Source organism: Mycteria americana, chromosome 1, assembly GCF_035582795.1.
Source record: "Mycteria americana isolate JAX WOST 10 ecotype Jacksonville Zoo and Gardens chromosome 1, USCA_MyAme_1.0, whole genome shotgun sequence".
Classification (NCBI taxonomy): Eukaryota; Metazoa; Chordata; class Aves; order Ciconiiformes; family Ciconiidae; genus Mycteria; species Mycteria americana.
In genome coordinates this window covers 105,574,461-105,589,322 of record NC_134365.1, presented here as the reverse complement: position 1 = coordinate 105,589,322, position 14,862 = coordinate 105,574,461, and the positions used below count along the sequence as shown (strand labels likewise).

Sequence of the window (14,862 nt, the reverse complement as noted above, 5' to 3'; positions counted from 1 at the left end):
CTGGGAGATGCTCATGCCTAAGAACACTGGGGAGCAGAGATGACTTCCTCCAGCGACGAGCAGGGAAAGGCCGTTCAAGCCACACATTTGAGTATACTTACTGCTGCATTAGTGTTTGGAAGGTTTGACAAATGTGACGAATGAAAACTGAAATTAACAACCAATCTGTGGGAGGGGTTCTCAGCTTGGGAGCATGAGGATGAGAAGAAATAAATGATTTGGGTAGGGGTTTTTGTTTGTTTGTTTTAAACAAGCACACCACCTGCATTTTTCACAGCTTAACACTTCTGTTCTCAGTAAAAGCATGCTGTGATCTCAGCTTCTAAGAAACTGGTCAATAAACATTTACCTAAATAGCCCCAGAAATCATTTAGGTAAATATTTGCATATTTGCACATTTACTTTAAAATGAATCTTAGAAAATTGCCCATTGCTATTTCTCATTTCCGTATGAAGTACAATTTCAAAATGGCTTTTTTCTTCCATTATCAATGCAAACAGAAAGTTTAATTGAAAAAGAAATACATTACAAAAATAAAAAATAAACAAAGATGAGAAATACCAGATTGCCATCTGCCACACGTAACTATCTACCCAGAAAAAAAAAAAAAAAAAGAAAAAACAAACCCCAAACTCTCTTATTTCTGCATTTCTGCTGGATGCGTTTCTTTGACCTTCTATGTTTTGGGGTCCCCTGTGTCACTTCCTGGTTTCCAACACAAAATTGCAAAGAGAATCCAGTTGCTAAAGTGGAAAAAAGGGCTACATTTTCACCAGCAGTGTGTTACTCTGGCACAGAAATATGTCAGTTATTGATTTGAGGAAAGACAGCACATACCTCAGAGTCCACTTTCAAACAAAATTCAGATAGGTATTTCCCCAGCTCGCTCTTCAAAAGTTTCAAATGTTTCAGGAGCTGTACTGATATTTAGAGAAAGAGAGAAATAATTTACTAAAACAGGTTGCTCTTCCCCACTGTCTTCAGGTCAGGAAAGACAAAGGCTTTTGTGGGCCAGTTTTGAGTGCTCTGCTGGCCTGCTATGCGGCAAGGTCTGAGATTTGTTAGTCGAAGTACAAGTTCAAGTAACTGAGTATCATTAGTAGCTGAGCTGGTATTAGGCTGCTTGTGCCCACGCTGTTAATAGTTCATATACATCATTCTTGTATTGTAATTCTGATAGATACTCTCCAGCAAGACAGGAGACTTGCCCACAGCTGTTTTCTCACGTGATGGTGTAGACCTGAAGTTCTTAGTCTGCAATATAAAGAAAAACATGTACCATTATATTACATGGTAGAATTTTGTGGAACCATCATACCTAGAGTCCAGACAAAAAAACAAGACCAGAAGAAACCTGGCAGGCAACATTACTTTTGCAAAGAAACTGTGAAGTTATTTCCCTAAGCTCTGTGAGCGAAGGGGTAGGGCACAGAGGGTGAAACCTGAACTGACAGATGCAACAACCGCTTCACAAAGCCTAAACAGGACAGCCTTTTGAATTCTTTTTTTTCTTAATGTGATTGAAAACAAATTTTGAAATGTCGGTATTTTCAGCAAAATAGATGATAATGAACAATGCTAACTTCTCTAAAAAAAAAAAAAAAAAAAAACCAAAACAAACAGGCAGGCCACAGGCAATCCAATTTAGGCACCTAAAATTACTGGAAGCTTTTGACTTTGATCTCTGCAACTCCCACTCCCGTCAGTCAAATTGTCCTGAATGCCATAGAAGAGCATATCAGGAAATTAATCATTCTAACTTCAGAGCACTGTTTGACTAGTTTGCAACAAACAAGGCACAAGGCCATTAATTTAACCGTGAGCAGAAAACAAGATATGAAATAATTGTTCTTTCAATGTGCATTAAATGAAGCAGAAGCCCTGAGGAAAGAGCAGCATATTATCATGCTGCTAAATATGTATCACGACACACTGGAATTAGAGAGGAAGTTAAAGCTGCGGTGGCAAATTTATCACTGCTGTTTCCTAGCTTCTGAGTGTTTGAACTGCAACTTAAAAAATAAAAGTTTCATAGCTGTGTTTGTCTCTAATACAGCATAAGGAAGTGCACACTTTTCCTTCATTGTAAAATGCCTGTCTGGTTTCACCCGATCTTTAATCAGGCAGGTTTCTGCCATCAAGGGCAATACACGTTCTTAAGCAAAAGATCAGAGTTAAGATTAATGTTTTCACATTTTTGCTTCACAGAGTAACTTTGGGGAGATTTAAAATTCTGCCTAACCACTGGCATTGTAAACGTAATTTATAGTATTCTTAGGCAGGAAATGCACTACTCCACTCTCGATCTAGTGCGTAAACAATTACTCAGATACTCTGAAGATACATGAACATAGGGCCATCCAAACAACAGATGCCCTCCCAGATACACTGCTCCTCATTCCCCTCTCCAAGCACACACAGAGATAAATGTGTCAGAGCAGACACGTTGCAATGAAATTACATGTTTTAGTGAAGAATACACAAAAAAACGCAAAGCGCACACAAAAAAAGCCCACTTACTGCAAATGGTACTGCCGACCCATGTGCCAATTTATGTAACTGGAAAGCTGAAAGTAGGATGTCAGGAAATCAAAATGGTTTGATGGGGCATGGTGCACAGTTGTTATATCTAGAGTCCTCCTCTAGCTGCCTTCAGCTGTTGAAAGACTTCCTTCAAAATATAGTTACGTGCATAGGTGAAGTTCTTATTTTTTATGTCCTGCTCTTGAATGCACTGTTGTTTTATTTTCCCTTCATTGAAACTTTTGGTCACCCTGGGAGACAGGACTGAATTGACTCGGTTAGGTGCAATTTTCCTCAGTTCTGCAGGGACATGCTGGGCCAGGGAACCCATCTGAGCACGTTTTCTCCTCTCCTCACCTGCCCCAAAGCAGCATGTCACTGTGACAGGGACAGGCTCCCGTCAAGGTGCAGCAAGCAGTGGTCAGTGCTGCCACCACCGATGACAACTGCCCTTCTGTTTTCTTCTCCTGTCTTTCTGTTTTCCTCACCCTGCCTTCTCTGCTCTTCTAGAGCACACCTCCCCTCGTTGCCCCCTCTTGCCAACCCTTTGTCACCCCATTCATTCAGACCTGGCTCATGAAATATATCTGCAATGTAATATGCCCAAAGGGGGGGAATAATCTGAAAGACACTGAGCACAAAGAAGAAACCCAGACAAGCGGTAAAGCTAGAGCAGAGCTAAGGCAGTGGAGGGCAGTAAATCAGGCACTCTTGACTCTCTGCAAGTTCCCTCCATTTACAGTTCACCCACCTCTCCATTGCCTTCTCCCAGTGCTTCGTCACCTGCTGTCCTGAAAACAGTCTTGCCTTCAGCCTGCTATTCTCTCTTCCTCCCATTTTAAGCCTGTGCTTGGGCTTCTTCTCCATTCATACCCCATCACAGCCATCTTACTTGACTCCAAGAGTAGCAAACCATTGTCTGAGTCCTCGGTATCAAATTATTCAGTATGAGCCTGACCCAGTGCCAATGAAAACTACACAGCCCGAGAAACTGCAAGTGTACCAGAGGGAAGTATGTACATTTGGCCTATTCTTACACTTGCTCAAGGAAAAAATTATGATTGCTGATGGAAACAGGGGAGTTGTTTGTGTCTAGTCATTAGACTAGGTTGTGAACTGTCATTCTTGTGTACAGAATTTTATGTCGTTAAATGCAGAACAATCAAAATAATTCTAAAAACTCAGAACCTACCCTACTCTCAGAAAGAATTCTTTTCATCCTAGATGACTCTCTGTCATATATATAATGCATTAATATCACTATAACTATGGTTCTTACAAAACTTCGGACTTGTTTTAAAGTTCCACCCATTATTTTATTAGGACTTTTCCAAAAGGACAATGCATCATATATGGACGTTTTCTGCAATCCTTGCCTCCCACCCCACCCTCAGCGACAAAGTATGTGTCCTTGTACCTGCACGTAGTCAGTAATGGAATTGTAATACATTTCAGGCTCATCAAATGACTTACCTCTGCACCTGAAAATCAAGCATAAAGTCACACCACTGACAGCAGCAACACTTGCAGATCCTCCTCCTATCAGGAGATAGGGAAGCCGGGGGAAAGTGTCTGAGAGGAGAAAAGAAAGCTAGTTACAGAGCTAGACATCAGTGTCCACTGACTACGTCATGTTACGACCTACCTTAACCAGAGGAGAAAGCTAATCTCTACCCCCACAGCTCAAATGAGCTGAGAGACACGGATGAGATGTCTGGATGCCAGCAGCAATAGGAAGCTGCCTCACACACCCAGTCATTTGTGTGTACAAACACACCTTCATTTTCAACTCATCTGCCTGCACCATCTCCCTTTCTTCAAATGTTTCTTCAAATGTGACCAACCATCCCTACAAAATGCTGTTATTAATGACTGGTCTATGCTGAATTCTGTCCTTCATGCCTCTACTGAGGTATTTTGGTGATATGAGCACTTATTTAGCTGTTCTTACAAATCCTACTGGCATAGACTTCTAACAGGTCCAGCACAGCCAGCTGAGAAGCTGAATTTTACCTTTTACAACATTTGGCCCTGGGAAAGATCACTTGAAAGTCACAGGCAGATATTCTCCAAGGAAATGTTCTCCAGGCCATCACCACTGTGGGAAGCTGGACAAAATTCAACTCCAGGGGTTCAAAGCTTCACATAAAAAAAACTGTGAGCTGTATCACGGTGGATGTTGAAAGCAACTTTTCTGTCATCAGTGATTAAAAAGGTCACTGAAGCAGTGTATTGGGTTTGCATGGCAAGGTTTTGGTAGCGGGGGAACTGCAGATGTGGCTTCCGTGAGAAGCTGCCAGAAGCTTCCCCCATGTCCGACAGAGCCAGTGCCAGCCGGCTCCAAGACGGACCCGCCGCTGGCCAAGGCCGAGCCCATCAGCGATGGTGGTAGCGCCTCTGGGATAACGTATTTAAGAAGGGGAAACAGTTGCTGCACAACAGCAATTGCAGCCGAAGAGAGAGGAGTGAGAATAGGAGAGAAACAGCCCTGCAGACACCAAGGTCAGTGAAGAAGGAGGGGGAGGAGGTGCCCCAGGCACCAGAGCAGAGATTCCCCTGCAGCCCGTGGTGAAGACCATGGTGAGGCAGGCTGTCCCCCCGCAGCCCATGGAGGATCCCATGCCGGAGCAGGTGGATGCCCGAAGGAGGCTGTGACCCCGTGGGAAGCCCGTGCTGGAGCAGGCTCCTGGCAGGACCTGTGGACCCGTGGAGAGAAGCCCACGCTGGAGAGCAGGTTTGCTGGCAGGGCTTGTGACCCTGTGGGGGACCCAGGCTGGAGCAGGCTGTTCCTGAAGGACTGCGCCCCGTGGAAGGGACCCACGCTGGAGCAGTTCGTGAAGAACTGTAGCCTGTGGGAAGGACTCACGTTGGAGAAGTTCATGGAGGGCTGTCTCCCGTGGGAGGGACCCCACGCTGGAGCAGGGGAAGAGTGTGAGGAGTCCTCCCCCTGAGGAGGAAGGAGCGGCAGAGACAAGGTGTGATGAACTGACCACAACCCCCATTCCCCACTCAGGGGGAGGAGGTTAGAGAAGTCGGGAGTGACGCCGAGTCCGGGAAGAAGTGGGGGGGAAGGTGCTTTTAGATGCATTCTTATTTCTTACTATCCTACTCTGATTTGATTGACAATAAATTAAATTAATTTCCCCAAGTTGAGTCTGTTTTGTCCATGACAGTAATTGTTAAGTAGTCTCCCTGTCCATATCTCAACCCATGAGCTTTTCATCGTATTTTTCTCCCCCCCGTCTTGTTGAGGAGGGGGAGCGATAGAGCGGCTTGGGGGCACCTGGTGTCCAGCCAAGGTCAACCCACCACAAGCAGAATGAGGAACTCTTGTAAAACCGAAGAGGGATAGAAAGAAGCACGCACTGAAAGCTTCCCCATACAATGCCACAAAACATTTGGTTTCAACGGACTAACACAAAATTATTAATTTCTCTATCGACATGCACTAGAACTTTGGCCTGTCACCCCATTCAACAATCTGCAGAGCCCTGGCATTCAGTGGGAACAGCTGCACAGAACAGCACAGAGAAGCCCAAGAGCATGGTGAAGAGCAATTACAGAGCAACGTTATTTACGTGATAGGTCTGGTTTGTAGCTGGGTGGGTAACCAGGCAGGTGACACTGGGGAGCGTGCTGTTGTCCCAGCCTATGTAGCTCACTCTGGTCACTGTTCCGTTGGGGTGATGGGCTTCTTCCTCAGCGCTGTGATTACTTGCAGGCATCCAGGAGATGTCAGCAGCTGGCTTTCCAGCAGATGGCTTGACAGACAGCCACCCTGCTCTGGTCACAGGTCAGAGTCACTGTAGGAGGGACTAGAGAAGAAGAAAAAAAGTCCACAACCATTATTTCTAGTTCCGTATAAAATCACCAACTGAGAAACTGAAAAATAGGTGTTACTTTTTAGTTTGCATAACCAACTCTAGAGATTTTAAAATAATTTGGAATGTTAGCACCAATGATCTTTAGGGAAAAAAATACATCAAAAAGTCCAAGGTGAACATCTCCAAAACTAGCTAGCTGCATCTAAAAACTACTGCTGCCTCATGTTTTCCAATAGGTGACTACAGTAGTAGCAGGAGAAGATGGGGTGACAGAGAGGGGTGGATTAAATGAAGATTTATAAGTACGGCAGTGCACATACTGAAGGAAACACAGCTTGCTGAAGCTCCAGCTAAATATTTAGGAGATTGGGTAGGTAGAATCAAGAATTTGATAGCAGGGAAATAAAGGAGGAATCAGACAAAAGCGTTCTGCCTAAAGTCCAACAACTCGTATTGTGCATTTGACAAAACAGGCGAAGACTCAGACAATACCTAAGCCATTATCAGAAAGGCAAGACTCTGCAGGGAAGGACAAAAAAACAACTCAAGTGACAAAAATTAACAATAGCAATTACAGAGTTCCAAAATTCATTTCCCATAATTTTTAGTTATATTCAGAAGGCTTAACTAATATGGCCAGAACACAAAAACTTCTCCTGTGTTTGGTTTTTTTAAATTTATGGAAACCTAGAGATAGTTTACCTGACTATCTGAAAAAGATGAGTTGATGTATTCGTTACGTTTTCTAATATTCTTTTGTTCCTGCCTATGTTGAAAATAGACTAATTTCATTTTTGTTTTAGTAATGCAGTCTTATAGACAGCTTTCAGTATTTCTGGAAGAGTGAAATATTTCCAGATAGTGTCCTGAAACTTTTGCTTCCTTCTTATTCAGCTCTTAGCCAGACAAAACACACATTGACCTCGTTGTGAATTTTGGTTCAGCATCCTCTTGCTCAGTTTATAGCAGCAATATTTATTTGATATCTTCTGTTTGCATTAACTTAACCAAGAGCGTATACTCCTGGTTGTGTGAATATTCATACAACACTCAAACCCCGTGTTACGCCCAAAGAGCTCTCTTAGAAAATATGCAGACTGTTGGATTTGTGCATTTTAAAACCTCTCCTGTTCATGAGTCAGAAGCAGTTAAAAAAAACAAACACAAAGCCCCCAGATTATTTCTCCATAGAACAGCCAAGTCCTGTTGCTTAAATCCTCAGGCATTTTTCCCTCTCCAAATAGCCAGACTAAATCAGCTTACCTCTTTATTTTCAATGTCAGTATGCATCCAAGATGAATTTGGTCTTTTACCACCAAATCAAATCATTTTTATCTCCATACACACACGCACACACACACACAAAACCCACCACCACCAACAACAAACAACAACCCACAAGGTGTGTCTTACCTATCACAGTCAGAGAAGAGGGAAAAATAAAATGCCCTGCACTGCTGGCAATTTCGCAGGTGTAATTTCCCTCCTCACCAAGGTTCACAGGGTAGATATGAAGAGCAGGGTCACTGTCAGGTGAATATTTCCACATCATCCTCTCACTGCAGTTTAGCTTCCTTGTCTCATTGTGATCACTTCTATAGGCCAACAAGCAGCAAGTGCTGCATTTCGTCTTCCATGTCACCATTAGCAAAGACACCGTGGAGACATAAGGACAACTCCACACAGCCTCATGACCAGCCTCCACACTCACCATCTTGTAAGCTACATAAGAAGAAAAAAAGACATTAAAAATGATGCTACAGCCATCATCAAAGCATAGGAAACTCTTGACTTCATCACACTTTAAAATTTCTACTCCCTTACTGTACTGGCAGCCTTGGGGACACATTGCTCTGTGCGAGCACATATAAGTAGTATTCCATTTCCACGTCCAGCTTCCTGCTGTCACTCTTTGAAGCCTGGAAACACAGTGGAGATGGTGCCTTTCCGCTGTGGACACTGTGCAGGTGTGTGATGCATGCTGCTGAGCTGCAAGTCCTCAATCTTTTTTTAGGCAACAGATTTCCATCACTTTAATATGAGCTTTGAAAAACTGATGGGGAAGGCAAGATTCACCCTTAAGGGAAAGGAAACTATTTTTAAAAGGAAATATTATGTTATTGAATTAGGCACCTTGGTTAAAGCACAAGTAAAACCAGGGATAGCAGTGGAACATACACTTGTAACAAGGTTAAAACCCAAGATCACTTGGTGCAGTAGTTCATGAGGCATATTTAGCAAGGGGCACATGTAGATCCCTTTTCTACCAGAAATCATAGCTCTCTTGCTATTGTCCCAGTTGAACAGGAGATGGGTCTTCAGATGATCTGTGTTGGATTCCTATTAGATATATCATCCTGTGCCACTCTGCAAGGCACACGATTATTTTGCCAGCTGAGGTGACACCACTCTTTGCATTCACATTAAACAAAAGCAAAATTTACCCTGGTAAGCAAAATTTCCCCTGGTGAACTGCAAAGTTTCAGTGTACTGGTCAGTTGGAAATAGAGAGTACCGAAGAGTGCTGCATGTAGTTTTGGATCTCTCACCTACCTGGCCCTTCAACCAGATTGATTAGCAAGGAAAGGAGTGCAGTCAGAACTGCCCATCTTTAGCAGAAGGAATCATCACTGCAGAAAGTGAAGGCAAAGAAAATGGCATGTAGTCACAAACTGTGTAAATCCCTTCAAAGAGAACACGCAGCAAAACCTCTGTTTCCTTTGAAAACAGAAGTTCTAAACAAGACCCCATGTCAAGTATCATTCTTGTACTGAAGAAAGTAAAGCAAAAAGGGTTTTGAAAGTAAAAGAAACCACTACTGTTTACAAACAAGTTTTAAAAATCCAGGATCTCTGATACCATTTTACAGGCATCTCTAGCTGCTCACTATTCATCCCAGCTAGCTAGCACCAAGATGGCTACAGACCTCTTACTGCCGCTTCATAGGCTTACCTGCAGAAGATGAAAAACAGGTTTTGCAAGAGCAAACATGCACACATTACAACTCTTTCTGAAAAATCAAGGTAACAGCATGTATAGGAAAATTCAGGATCTAGACTTCATCAACTATTTGACAAAGAAATGATCCCTAACCATGGCATGCTTTTAATTTCTGGAAGGGTAACTCCACTCCTGTAGTAGAACAAAAAGGGCAACCGTCCTATTGCAAGAGATCAAAAACACGTGAGTGTGTTCCCTGCTTTCATAGACACAGTGAACTAAAGAGGCATCTAGTTACTTACGCTATTCTAGAACTATATATACTTTTTAACAAACCGTATCTTATAAATTCCTAGCTCCTTTTTGGCAAAAGGGCAGCAGTTCATTGGTAAGATTGAGACAGTGCTGTCATCCCAACACGTTGTTTTCTGGTTCACACAAAAAAGCAGAACTCCGTGCTATCCAAAAGCTTTCCCATCAAAATATATATGGTTCTCAGTGGAGAATTTTGATGTAAACCCATTCAGCTGTTGCTTGAACATAGATTTGGCTAAGAACATCACTAATACTTTCCTGCGGTCAGATATCATACATAAATGACCCCAATTTGACACGGCAAACTTGCACTACACCATACCGAGCAATATACACATTGCTCTGACTGGGAGTCCCGCAGTCAGACTCCCAACCTCTTCTGCTCTGGTCTCAAGGACGAGCACCCTAGTGCAGCAGGTACTCGTGCTGGTTCTGCCCCAGCAGAAGGGTTCACAACCAATGCAATTCTGTGCCCCCAGCCAGCTGGGGTATAAACCGAGGTCTTGGAGTGTACGCCTGTTTCCACAACACTACAGTAGCCATATCCTGACTGCAGTTTTCTGATGTTACTGTCAGAAATTAGTGGCCGCACTTCTGTCTTGAGGCTCCCTGTAGCCTGCCCATAAAGCTATCTCATTTCCATCACTCGCCTCTGCATTCTCTCAAATTGTCGTCTTAGTAGACCTTTTGTCATTCTCTCCTTTATGCCGTCATTTGTATCTCTCTAATCTTTTACTTTCTGAATCAGTCACCTACAGCTAGAGACAACTGGAAAATTGTGTTTCCATCCCACGGGAAATACTGATACGTTGCTTTCATTCCCAAGTCAAAACTCAATACACACCAGACAAAGCGATCTCTTTGTGTGATGTTTGATTCAGAAATGTCATATGTGTTGCAACAGGACTTTCCTTCCGGGCTATTTAGGTCACGCACTGTTCACACCCATACGTAAATACAAGCATGCTTCTCAGTATGTGCTGAGAGGAGGAGGAAAGGCAGCCAGGGTTCACTGTGCACACAGCAACCTAAATCCTCATCTGGTATCAACTGCTGTAAAAGCAACAGGCTTCAGTTATGCAGCATTAAAAATTTCATTTTAAATGTAAAATATATCAAGTGAGGACACCTGGTGCACAGAAGAAAAATCAGAACACTGCCACACTTGTGGCACAGAAAGAACAAATGCTGCCACATTCATGAGCCGAGTGCAAGAGGCAACGGTATTTTCTTAAACACGACGCGATATGTATGCACAATCAGACAACAGCCTGATGGTTTTCTGCACAGTTCTAAAAAACCACTGGTGCATCTGGATGAAAGGCTTTCATTGCAGCCTGGAAACAATGCCAGTGCCACCACATTGATCAGTATTCTGCTACTAACATGCAACAGGCAACTTAACTCTTACATTTAAAAACTCCCAAATTTAATTTTTGGTCGCTTAAAAACTTTGCCACAAATGAAATATTTTGTTTTGTTGCGTGTTATTCAATACTGTCGAAAGGTTTGGGGTTTTTTTTGCAATTTGGATAAATTATGCATGCAAAAGTTGCTTTCAATCAAAAAGTTTGAAAGTTTGGAAATTTTTTTCAACTAAAAACTAAAAAAAAGATGCTTTTTGACCAGAATTATGTACTGAATTTGACCCAATTTGCAAATAATTTTTCAATCTCTTTCAAAAGAAAAGTAAAAAAAAAGCTCCACAATGTTTATGAGCAAATTCAATATTCACCAATTTTGACGGATCTATAAATATTCATAAACAGAATATTGGCATATTGGAACTTGTCCCAGAGAACTATCTTTTTTTACAATGCATACAAGTCTCATATATATGGGGTTTATTTGCTCAAAAGAACAGGCATTAATGACTAAAAATGGGGCCTTACGGAAAGAAAAGAGTATATTACTCTGTTTAAATATTCATGTGTGAAAAGCAGAATTTAGACTGCAATTTTTAAGGTTCACAGTCCTTGAATACTTGTGCCTGTAAGCGAGGAGTAAGCCTCAAAGCAAAACCCAAAAAGGAGAAACCAAGCACAGCTGAATCAAATTCATTTAAAAGTAGCAAATGAATATTTGTACATTGTCTTTTGTTATTTCCTTTGATGGAATTAAAATGCCTCAATAACTACATTAAAATAAATTGAAATTTTTACTCGGCCTTGATGGCGGTGGCTGGCACAAGACCATGCAATACGTGCGTCACTCTTCCATGAGCCTCAGCCTTCCAGCTGGGGAACGGCACTGCTCGCGCTCGGATTCATCCCAATGCACGCTGAGGCCGGAGGGAAGTTTCCCGCTCGTCAGCCCGGAGAAGAGCCCTCCGGCCACGGGAGCAGGGGAGATGAACAGCAGCAGCGCCCGCGTGCTCCGGTCTTCCGATATTCCCCGGCCTGGGGATGAGGAGAGACGCTGGCGCACGTGGACACCAGTCCCGGCGGCTGCTTACGGGGTGGCTCCGGCGCACCAGCGAACTGCAGAGATGTATCCGGAGCTCCCCTCCCGCTCTGTCCTCGTGAGGGGCCCCGATAGAGTTGCAAAGGAGTGAGAACTCTCTCAGTTGAGGACCATCCATCCCAGACAGTCCCTGTTTTCAGCTGTACAGTTCATTGATTTCTTTTCACTGATGCTTCTGAGATCTCAACACGCAGCTGATTAATCTCACAGACAGACATAGCCTCTTCCCCCTCCGAAAGAGCTCAGTGAAAACAAACCATCTGGTTGTACACTCCCCTGAAGAGGATGCGACACAGTTAAAACTAGGGAAACAAACTGCTTTCTGACATGAAAAACAAACCCCAACCTTAAGTTGTCTGCTATTACACATCAGCACAAGCTACAAGCCTTGAGCTATGCAAAGCACCAACTTAAAATCAGATAAAAGTCCAACATAATGAAAATATATTTTAACACAATCTGAAGGAGCAAAAGGTGCAGATCATAAAGAACCAGGTATCAACCAGTGCATCAGTCATCACCACAACTTTTTAAAAAATAACCAATATGGCACATAGCCATTCCCATGCTTACCTCAGCAAAATATGGCTCTGCTTTGCAGCAGAAGCACATGGTAAAGGGCAGAGAAGACACTGGTTCAGAAGTCTGTTCTCAGTAACGCCTGGTGTCTTTGGGCAGAGGAGGGCTGCAAGGGATGGCAAGAAGAGTTGCACACAGTTGCGCGCAGCTGTGCCAGCTCTTCCACTTCTTGTACAAGGATAAGGTGACAGTAAAGACTGACTCCTCAAAGCAAGGCTACATTATTTAAAATCCAAACCCACACTTTTAACAGTCAGAGCCTTCATGCAGCAGCACCGTCCACTCCAAGGCATTCGATGTTTCCACCTCACCACCACGGCCTCTTCTCAAAGCCACGCTCAGCTCTCAGGGGGTGGCATGGTTTCTGCAGGTGTGAGTCCTTGCACCCTATGCAGAGCTGGCTGTCACCTCAGGAGGCCAGGAACACTTACACTGAATACTTGCCAACCACACAGCAACCGACTCGGAAGCCTGCAGGCAGCCAACACCTTTTCTGAAGTGAGGGATGCTGGTTATGCCATATTTTCAACATCCCCAGGTCAGCCTCCACTTTTAGATGTCCTTTTGAGCATGGGAAACTCTGGAAGCTGGGGTTGTCCACTGGTGCCGCATTTGCAATAAATAACTGGAGTGGTTCAAATGCCAATTTAAGAGGCTCTCCCACTTCTCCTCAAAGTTTTAACACGAGCTGTTAGGCATCTGAGTTGTAAGAGTTACCTGAAGAAACGTAGCAGCAGATGTGTCCGTGGGTCCGCATTCCCCATGTATCTCAGGGTTATTTTTGTGCAGCCTGTTCACTGTTTGTGAAGAGATTTGCCCCAGGTCTGGGAGCAGCCTGCAGTCCCCGCTCGGGGGACAGATTTGGCTCGACTGCTGCCCCAGTTTCTCCCAAGCAATGGTCCTCTCCTGGGAATTCCTCAAGTCCCTCCACTGGAAGTGGAGTTACAAAATATAGGAAGACTTTGAATACCCTGGGAGGAAGACAAATCCTATCAAACCAGGCAGCAGGTAGATATTCCCAAAGCTGTTCATTCCCAGAAACTGAAAAGTTTTGGGGGGAGAAGAGAGGCTGTGTTCTTGCTCTGTTCTTAGCCATCTCCTTAACCATCTGCGGCTGGCCGCTGCAAATGCCGCTGGGCTAATGGACCTTTGGTTTGACCCTATAGCCTCCTGGTATTTTTATTCTCTGAAGGATACCCTGGCCCTGAAAACACATCCATGAAGCCCTGTACTAGCACAGCAGAAGATTGTTAGCACTGTTAGCGACTGGAGGAGCTGTACCTCCGTAGTGCATTTTCTTCTTCAGGCTCCCTATTTGTCTTATACTTGCTGGCATCAGTGGAAGCCACAGATGGTTTGTAGCTATGAAATTCAACCCATCCAGTTCGTGAGCTAGTTTCATTCAGTTCCAAATACGTAAAACTCTCAAGCTTTCTCTACGAATGGGGAAATAGAGGGTAGATGGCTTTCTGAAAGACAGGGGGAGAACTAGCCTAATAGAAGGAGCTCTCAAAACAATTATGAACAAGTTATACTAAACAACTGTAAAATTACAGTGTTTTGGTAATATATACCTGAAGGTCAATAGGTTTGAAGCTTCCTCCACAGCAGGGCAGAGGTTTGTGGTGTCTGTGTGTTGAATTCATCAAGATATTAATATTTAGAATAATACTAATATTAACATTACAACAAAGTAGGTTGTTTCCACCGGGGGGGGGGGGAACCCATACAGCAGATGAGTATTTTGTCCGGCTTTTTTTTTTTATCTTTAGTAGCCGTAATTCAAGAAAGCAGGTGGGCCTCTCCTCTCTTCTCAGAAATATTTATCTTCTTAACACCAGCCCATCTAGAAAAGAGCTTAGTCCCATGAAGTTATTACATGAGCCAAGTTGTACACCTCACATCTGTAGCTGCCTCGCAGCCAGCCGCTTCAGAAAGCACTGTAACCCAGTGCTGGGAATGGAGAGTAGGAGCAAAGGACAAACGAGTAGCCTGTTCTCTTCCTTTCAGAAAGGGAGAATACATTTGCTTTACATTTTCTGTTGTATGGGAAAAAAAACCTAGCCCATGTACCTAACAGCTTGACTTTCCCAGGTATAAACCATCTGCGGCTCTCACCAATGTCAGCAAACATGGGGGAAGCACTGCTGATAATGAAGCCTTTAAAACCTGACACTTCCAGGTTAAAATATCCAGAAGCAATTATATTGCAATTTC

At 43.5% G+C, this 14,862-nt stretch overlaps 1 protein-coding gene across 1 annotated transcript; it reads right to left on the bottom strand.

The window, feature by feature from the left end:
* Positions 1-680: 680 nt before the first annotated feature.
* On the bottom strand, positions 681-9,347 carry LOC142405996 (cell surface glycoprotein CD200 receptor 1-B-like). The gene is given in 8 exon segments (XM_075494322.1): positions 681-1,255; positions 2,522-2,568; positions 3,998-4,115; positions 6,103-6,282; positions 6,284-6,339; positions 7,762-8,070; positions 8,902-8,957; positions 9,301-9,347. Coding segments are annotated over 8 exon segments (930 nt in total). The 3' UTR covers positions 681-1,138.
* Positions 9,348-14,862: the final 5,515 nt, after the last annotated feature.